General features: G+C 44.2%; 1 protein-coding gene across 1 annotated transcript in view; it reads right to left on the minus strand.

Moving 5' to 3' along the window:
• The window catches only part of MLXIP (MLX interacting protein), a 49,611-nt gene extending 40,346 nt beyond the window's left edge, over positions 1 to 9,265 (minus strand). Inside the window, exon 1 of the mRNA XM_054172828.1 lies at positions 8,844 to 9,265. Within this exon, the coding sequence (XP_054028803.1) occupies positions 8,844 to 9,214 (371 nt within the window). The 5' untranslated portion in view covers positions 9,215 to 9,265. The remainder of the gene's footprint in view (positions 1 to 8,843) is intronic.

Consider the following 9,265-nt stretch of genomic DNA (forward strand, 5'->3'; position numbering starts at 1 on the left):
AATCTTTCTGTACTTTTCAGAAAAAGTGCTCAATTCATTAAGCAGCCTGCTCAGCTACTTGAATAACTGAGCCCTTTTCCCAGCTGCAGAGTAGGTCACCAAGTGTATCATGTCAAAAGGGTTATCTGTAGGTCAGCAGTCGTCTGGCAAAAACATACTTAGGTATCACTAATTGAAGAGAATCAGATTGTTTCACTAATACCCTACTATATGGTAATCCAAGGAGTGGCCTGCAGGCCCTTCCCATCTGGCCTGTCACATTCTGTTTTATAGTCTCAAAGACGACAAAGCAGATCTGAGAACCACTCCTAACACCTTGGGCTTTGTATCTCTGATACACCTTCCAGGCAGCCATAGTCTCCATAACTGACCAAGGCCATGGGCCTAGATGGCTTCCTACAGTCTTCTCCAACCCCATTTCTTATTACCCATCTGACCACAGAGCTGGACAGTTCAACTTTAAAAATACTAATGTTTCAAAAATAGTTGCTGACCTTGCCCTTAAGTATCACCCTGGGTTTAAACATCTTAAAGCACAAATTGAAACCTATTTAACAGAGAGACAATAGCAACTGCCCTGCAGCAAACCATTCACAACAGAACAGAATGGCCAAGGAGTTGGTCAGGCTCTCCTTCAACACTCCTTCCTCAGAGGCACTAAGCCTGCAGAAGACCTGCAAGAGATCATCACATGTATGAAAATGACAGCAAGATAAACACCATCCCCACAAGGAGTTCCAGTAGACAAAAATCTGCTCAGATCAATGCCAATTTTACCGAGCAAGGGAGGGAGAGTCCAGCCACTGCAGCACACCAAGCCAAGGCAGGACAGCAGATACGGAGCCCTTGTCAGTTGTGCTTCCAGAGTAAGACCAGTTTCCCAAAAGGAACAGCATGTTCACCTTCAAATGAATCTCTCTTGCAGGAGTCATGTCCCACGTGGCAATTAAGTGCTTGACAGCTCAGGGAACCTGTCATCATTCAGACATCCAAGCCCAACAAAAACAACTCTCCACAGGTGTGAACTCCAAATTCCTCTATGACTAAAACATCTCCTGTTGTTCTAAAGGCAGGAGGGGTTTCTGAGTTGTCCAAAAGACCACAACTCACTTGAGAATCCAGAGCTGATGCTCCAGATATACTCAAGCTTCCTCAGCAACTGCATCAGAAGAACGGTGCCTCTCAGAACCACAGCTACCAGCCACTGCAGGGAGCAGGTGCTCTTCACCAGCAGCTCTGTGACTGCCAAAGGCAGTCAGCAGAACACTGCCTTCCAGAAGCATTATGATTACCACTAAATTACCAGCCTGGTTTTATTGCCTTGTAATTTGCATCTGCAGGCTTCCTCATCAGTTACAACCACTAGGAGCTTTTCTAACAGTGGTGTCAGTAAGCTGCACACCTTCCTGATCTTCTCCCAAACCTTTCCACTGTTTATCTCCTTTCCTTTACTATTTCAGTTTGTAGCTGAAGTGTCATCTTTGATACAGCTTCCTTTTAGATTCCTAGGTTAGCTCCCTTTTAAACCTCATGCTTTATTTTGCACCTTAAAAAAAGACTGGCACACACATCTGGGTCTCTGAAGCGCTGAAACGGTTTTGCTCATTTTTAGAAGGGAGAAAGGGAGGAAAAAGCAGTTAACTGGTTTATCTAAAATCAACAAGCCAAGAAACTAAGGGCTAGCAAAAAGCTTTGTGCTTGTGTCACAAAGTAAACAAGCTGTGGCAAACCCACACGAGAACGTTTCCGATGGCGTGTTCTGCTTCACTTTACAAAGGGGTGTCCACGTTAATTACATTGTGAATGGCACCAAGGCAGCACGATTTATGTTCAAAACAAACAATCAAAAATGACCTTCCAGCTCCTGTGTAAGTAAACAAACAAAAAATTGTTTTGAAAAGACCACGTTTAGAATTTCTATTCTAGTAGTAAAACTATTAGAAGTAACTTCTGGAAAACCTGGCTTTTCCTAACCCCATTTTTCAAGCCTTCCTGCTTCAGAAACTGTGACAATGGTGTAACTCAAGCTTGCACTAAAAACAATCAGATTCAAGTTTTTCCATCACTGTCTGAAACACAAAGAACCAACTCTATTTTCTTTGGAGGCAACTGAAACAAGTACTTTTCTAATCATCTTCAGAACTGCTTTATAGACATGTTAAAGGTTTCCTTCCCAGAGTGAAAGGAAAATTGTATGAAAGCTGTAAAATATTTCTACAGCCATCAAAGAGTTCAGAAAGCTTGTCTTTTTCCTTAGAAGTTTTGTCTTTAAAGAGACTCCTTGTGCCAGTGATGTGAAAATATCAAAGGACAGACAAGGAAAGCTGTAAATGCAATTAATTTCTGCATACAAAGGAAAGGAAGTAGCAAGCATATAGCCTTAAAGTCTGTTAATTAAAAATTAAACTAGCAGATTAAACCCAACCTGGTGCAAGTTTCTGAACTGATTATGTTTGTTGTTATTTTGCTTAAAAAGATAAATTTCTCTAACAGCAAAAGGACACAAGGCAGCATTAGAAGAGTGAAACCAGGAACCCTGGATCTCCTGCCCCCATATTACTACACAATCATCCACAATGTCCATATCTGGGTCTATCTAGCTCACTCTCTCCCTTTATCAGGAATGCCCTCAGGAAACGCTTCCTATCTAACTCTCCTACCACAGATCAAAGCATGGGAAAGAAATGATGGACTTCTGTGACTCCAGCCACACCTTCAACCATCTGCCCTCACTTTCAGGTTCATCTTCCCTTTCCTATCTCTTTCTCCTGCCCTGAACAGCACTATATCTGCATCCTCTTTTCTCCCCAACTCATCATTATCCATTCACCTTTGTCATTTTTATCATATCTCCTCCAAGTACAACTCCAGTCTCTTTTGTTCTTCACAATGTCCCTGTCACCCTCAGAGACTCCCTTTTCCTTGCTGCCTTCCCACCCAATCCTGATGATCATATCCTCACGTAAGTTCAGTGAGTTTAATGCTCAGGCTCAAACCCAATCACCTGAAAAGTCATTTGTTGGACTTGAACTTCACAGTATCTTTTGCCTGCCTGGCTTCCTGCTTCCATCCCTGTGACCTCCTCGATTAACCCCATCCACCCCACCATGTGGCTTTATCTCAACCCTTCTAATCCATTCAATGCATTCCTTAAAGATCCTCTTAATTTTATTCCAAATCGCAGTGAGCTTCTCACTTCACTCCTTGCCCACTCAAGTCTTCCTTCTCTGCAACAGATCTCCAAGTACTGTCATGAGGGGGAAAATTCCACTCTCACAGAAACAACTTAGAGCTCACTCTCTAGTTCAAGCCTGTCAAAGTTATTTAAAATGCCTCTCTGACATCTCAGGAACGCCCACCCATCAGTTCAACATGGCTACAAAGCTCCCTTTATTCCTCCCCACCACTTTCCAGCTTGCTGCATCACTAGATACCCCATTGTTTGATTAAGGCTAATCATAGCTTAAGGACACACAGATAAGCAGCTGCTCAAGTGACTGTATATCAACTCTGCCTTCCAAAAGAATGGCATTTTTTTTTCCCCCCTGAACAGGAGAGTAACGAACAAGAATGATTCAGTGACCTACTAAAGGAGCAAGTGGAAAAACATGAGTAAAGCTAAGACCTGAATTTCAAGTTTCTTGGCTTTGATTCCTCTTGCCACTCAGCAGAAAGAAATTAAAACTGGTAAGGAGAGGAGAACTGGAAATCAATGTGTTAATTTCTGCTGCCATCAACCTCAGCTTCATTCAAAGGATAACATGCAACATAAATCTTCACCGATTCCAAATCTCACAGTTCAGCCAAGGCTTTTTCAGATTACACAAAAGTTGAGAACTGGCACTCTGAGGACAAACCACCTCCCTCTTCCCTATTTCAGCAACCCATCAAAATTAGGATTATGAAATCTGTGTTACATTTAAGACAGAAAACAACATCTGTTTGGTGTGTGAAAACACAAGACAGCTACCACAAAACATGTAGATTAAATAGCAAATCAAAAGACCATAACAACATGGGGTTTTTTTAAATTAAAGACGTGATTACTGTGCACCACACCTCTGTAGTAACACCTGCACAGTCAGGTCCACAGAAGCCATTAACAGCTTGTGACCTGCAGAGCCACCAAAATAGCCATGAGCACAACAAGAATTTTGTCCCTGTCTAAAGCTCGGACTAGAGAATTTGTCTTTTCTTCCTTTAAGTCACATGTAGCCTTGAAGATACCTTAATTTCAACCAAGGCCTTTTCACACTGCTACTACCGTTTACTTTGGCAAAAGAAATGCACCTTTGAAATGAGGTAATCTTTCCACAAACCTTTCTGAAGTTCAAGGTTGTCAAGGTGGAATTTAGAAGTGCGTCTTACACAGAGCTTAAAAGCTTGTGACTATATCAAGCATTTGACTTAAGCAAGGTAAGAGGCTCAGTAACTATGGCCTGATTCATACTGCACTGAATGTAGCATCCTTGCTTTGAAGCGACCCCTAAACATGAGCACTTGACACTAACTCTGCTCAAGTTTGGTTCAATTCACAGGGTGAACTTTGGTGTTTTTATCAGAGTCATTTCTACAAGCAGCATGCAGAATACCTAACTAAATTTTGGAAGTTTTTCATCTCAATCCTGCCATCACCATTGCTAAGAACTTCTCAAAAACACGTGCTGCATTAACCAAGAATAGGTGTCAAAGGTGCTTTGGAAACAAGCCGATCCCTCATGTCAGTCCACTGATGAAGGGAATATTTTTGGCTTGCATCTGCATGACGTAAAGGGTTCATATTGCTAAAGGGGAGAAAGAAGATCTAGAAATGACCTGGCAAGCTTTTCAAAAGGCAGTCTTCCTCACAGTTCACAGACCCCACTCTCCTGTTCTGTCCAACTTTAACAAGCAGGCTCCAGAAGGGTTTAGACAAGTATCTGATGCCAGTGTTAACACTCTTAAGATCTTAAGTACAACACCTGGCATGTTTCTTAATCTCTTATTAGAAGGTGAGAGACCTCTGAGGCTACTTACTAATAAGTGAGCCCACAAAGTCATCTGCATCTATGCTATCATGCCCTACTGCTAAGCCAGATGGACATCAACTGACATAAAAATGTCAGAAATACAGAAGTTTCAAAAGAACACCACCCACACTGAGTGCGAGCAGAAGCTTTAAAAATTCCTAAAATAAAGCTTGTGCTTTGTTTACATGACTTAGATGACCACACAACTGACTTGCAGACTCTACACTGCAGAGAAGTGAACCTTCAGAAAGAAAATTTGTAACTAACATGGTCCCAGCACCTTCTTCACAGAGCCTGGATAAGCCACATTTAATGAGCACTAACTGAAGTCTGCACTGTCACTTAACCATTTTACACCTAGAGAAAATCACTACAAGAATCTACTTGGATCTACTTATGCCAGGAGTAATGGACTGTATTTTTCCACTCTGCAACAATGACATTTGTCATTCCTCTATGATTTACCTCTCTGCTACCTCAGCATCAAAACTCCAGAGATGAACTTGCACAATGCCACCGATTTCTACCACATATCGTTCTGAAATCCACAAACAGAGTTCATAATATACAGATCTTCCTTTCCAAGTGCATATTTTATGTTCTGGACCTTAAACAAACTATACATCATTTTCCACAGGGAATTCTAACATCTCCATATTCCAGGCTGTTAGAGCAATAAATGGTTTACAGTGCTCTTTGATAAAGCATGATTTTCACTCCACTTAAGTCTTCAGCCTGCATTCTACAAGGAGCTGATCATTGTTATTCCACTGCAGACAAGAGCTTTCCAAATTCAAAACACTAATCTTTACCTGTCTCAAGAAAAAGACTTCATGACATGCTGTGGCCAAAACACTTCAGACTGCAGTTGAGTTTGGCGAAGTTACTTTTGGGTAATGCAATTATTTGGATAATTGCAACGTTATTAAGGGAGTTTTACTAAATTAAATATCAAGATGGTGTACTATTTGACTTAATTCTGCCTAACAACCATTGCAGGCCATATAACCATTGGCACAGTTTCTCATTAAAATGAAGAGTGTCAAAGAGCATTTTCCCTTCAGAGTGCACATTTTTTACATCTTTTTGCCTTTAGAGTGTCCTGCCAGCTACAGGTCCATTACAGCCACACACACATCAAGATTTGCAAGATCACACTGTTTTAAAGGGCTGAGATGAAGGGGCTAAAAGAGGAACACAGGGTTCTTCTACCTTCACCAGTGTGCTGTAGTTCCCACCATCAATCTCACATGATAAATGGGTGACATTTAGATAAAGTCCAGTCCACGTGACACCTGTTGTAAACCTTCATGTTTATAAGTAATTTATTGATTTAGAAGATTGCTTTAGACTCCTAACTGTAGAAGGGAGTATGCTATGGCCTTATTTCCCCCTGCAAAATGGCTCACGTGAAAATGAGGATTTTCATCCCGCACAATTGGATAGAGGACTGGGACAGCTACGGCGAAAATTAAAATCAGGTTAGCTTGTACTGCTCAAAGGCATGAGGGAATGGCTGCCCTCTCACTCAGAAATAGCCTTTTTAGCATAAAAAGTCTGACAGTTAAGAGCACAAAGCCATATTAGAAAAAAATAAATTTACAGTTAAATGAGCCCAGGCTGCACTGTGCATCCCAGCATGAACGTGATTCAGCATAAACTGGGCCACTTTCAAACACACAGCTGCCCAGGTAATAACCTAGGTAATCTAGAAAAACTCTGCTTTCTAGCTCAGTGGTAAAGCTAACAGATCCCACACAGCTTTGGGCTGCTTTTAAAAGTTTAAAGACTGAAATACTAGCAATAGGTGTCAAGTGTAAATAAATATTACACAGAGCTCTGTTACAGCGACTTCCTTGCTTTTGTATTTAACATAGCTGCATTACCCCAGTTCTAGAAACACGAGGAGTTAGCTCAGCCCTCTCATTGCTGCTTCCCCTGGTATGGCAAAACCCACACTTCTTCCCCTTAACCCTAGTTATTTTCTACAGCAAATTTTTACCCAGCAAAGGCAGCACGAAAAATATAAACACAGAATCTGCATGTTTTGCCAGTGCTAGATCAGAGGGACAATGATGGGAAAGATACAGCTCAGGCAACAGCAATGGAAACATCCCTGTGAGCCAACCAAGTTCAAATCAAACTTGAAGCACAGAACAAAAGGCAGCTGAGCTGCTGTTCACCGGTGTAGTCTGTTCCCTGAACTGGATATGGATAGCAGCTACTTCCAGAGGTTCAGCCTACATGCTTGATCAATCATTTGTTAAGCAACAAGGACTCCTCGTTTCTCACCCCCATTCATCACCCTGAATCAGAGTTTTCAAAATTATTTTAATCCTTTTTAGACCCAAGTTTACAACTGGCAGATTTCAAAAACTTAGCACAAAGCCATCAAGTAAGGAGGCTGAATCTGGGCAGGATGTTTCGTGGCTGCAATTGAGCAAAACTTAAGCTATTCACGTAGAAAAGTATTAATATCACACTTTGGTGGTCTCTAAGAAGGTATTTTCTGCACCTTGCCTCATGCTACCACGGCAAGTAGGGTAACATTATTTCCTTTGCACTAGATGTGATCCTGTTTCAAAACCCCAAGGGTGCACTAGTGAAAGCACAACATAAAATAACTCTTGCCAGTAACTAATAACTTGCTTGGTAAGAATTATCAAAATGAGATTGTTTACATTACACTTTCTTGCTAACTGTACAAAACAGATAGTTCTATTGTTTCCTCTTCATTGAGCAATACCTAAATAGAGGAATTTGGGGTGGCCAAAGTTCATTTTCTTTTAGCAAACTAACATGGTTCCTATATATGACAATAAGTATTTCTGTTGATACGCTCAGAAGTGTTTTCCACCATCCCTTTTAATCAACTTCCAAAACATGCTCAGCAGAGAACATCGGACTGGATCCAATTTCTGCTGTATCTCATGGAACAAAAGACTCGAGCAGGCATACATCTTTTCAGAACACTTCTATTCCATAGCTCTGCCTCCATTTTGGATGGCAGACAAAGGGGGTAAGTCTGAGTATAACGCCTTATAGAACAGATGAAAAGCAAAACTGAAGTCTGAGCAAAAGGTGCAGCTAAACCCAGGAAGTGCTACCACCAGCTGCAACCAGAGGAACAAAGGAAACAATGACAGATCCCACTTTCGTGAACTGGGTACAAAAATAAAATGTAGAAAACAAAAATAGAAGAGTCGGACGGTTTTCACACAGGCTGGGGCACAAGGATTTGCTTTGCCCTTTAAGGATTTCTCCAGGGACTCTTCAGCACTAGATGTTTCCACCAACTCCAAGCCTACCCGGGGGATGCTGAGCATTTTCCAGTGCCACGAAGAGTCTGCAGAGGCGGCTGCCCTCCCACGCGGGGGATGAGCTCCCACTTGGCCTCGCACACTCAACCCAGCCTCCTGTCCTCCCCTCCCAGCCGGGCTGAAGGAGACGCATTGACAATCTCTCTGCACACCCAGAACCATTCGCGGCGAGGGCAGGGGCAACGCTTTGACGCCGTGGTCTCGGGCCTAAGGAGAGTGCCCGCAAGGATCCCAAAGTTCACTCAACACAAAAGCGACACGAACACCCACGCGTAGAGAGGGAAAAGGAGGATGTGTGTATCACTGCCCAAAGGCGACGCTCGGCTGCCCTCACACCCCGGGGGTGACCCGGCCGATCGCCTCAGGCCTCGCTTCCCCCACCCCGCCCCTCACCGCGCCCTCGGGTCTCCGGTTTCCCCCAGCCGACGCCCAGAAGGGGCTTTCCCCATGGCCGTGACTCAAGCCGGGAGCAGCTTGGCCCCTCTGGACCACCCCCAGGGGCAGTGACCCGTACCTGTAGGCCAGGGACATGCACTCGAAGAGCTTCGTGAGAGAGGCGTCGATGCTGAGGCGGCCCCCGGCGCCGCCACCGCCCCGAGCCGCCCCGAACTGGTAGGTCTGGCAGGTCTGCTCATTAACCGTGTCGAAGTCGTAGCCCTTCTTGGGTGGGTGCTCGCTGTGCGGCGACGAGACCATGAAGTGGCCCGAGTGGATTATCTGGGGGCCCGGGGGCTGCCCCCGCCGCGGCCCGCACCGCCGCCCTCCGCCAGGCGAGGTGCCGCCTTCGTCCGTATCCGACGAGTCTTCATCAGGCTCCGTGCGGGGGGACAGCGGCCCCGCCGCTCCGAGGAGCCGCGCCGGCCGCATGAACACGTCGGCGGCCATGGCCCCGCTGCCGCCAGCAGCCGGCCGAGCCCGCCGCCCGCTCTGCGCCGC

Source organism: Dryobates pubescens, chromosome 25, assembly GCF_014839835.1.
Source record: "Dryobates pubescens isolate bDryPub1 chromosome 25, bDryPub1.pri, whole genome shotgun sequence".
Lineage (NCBI taxonomy): Eukaryota > Metazoa > Chordata > Aves > Piciformes > Picidae > Dryobates > Dryobates pubescens.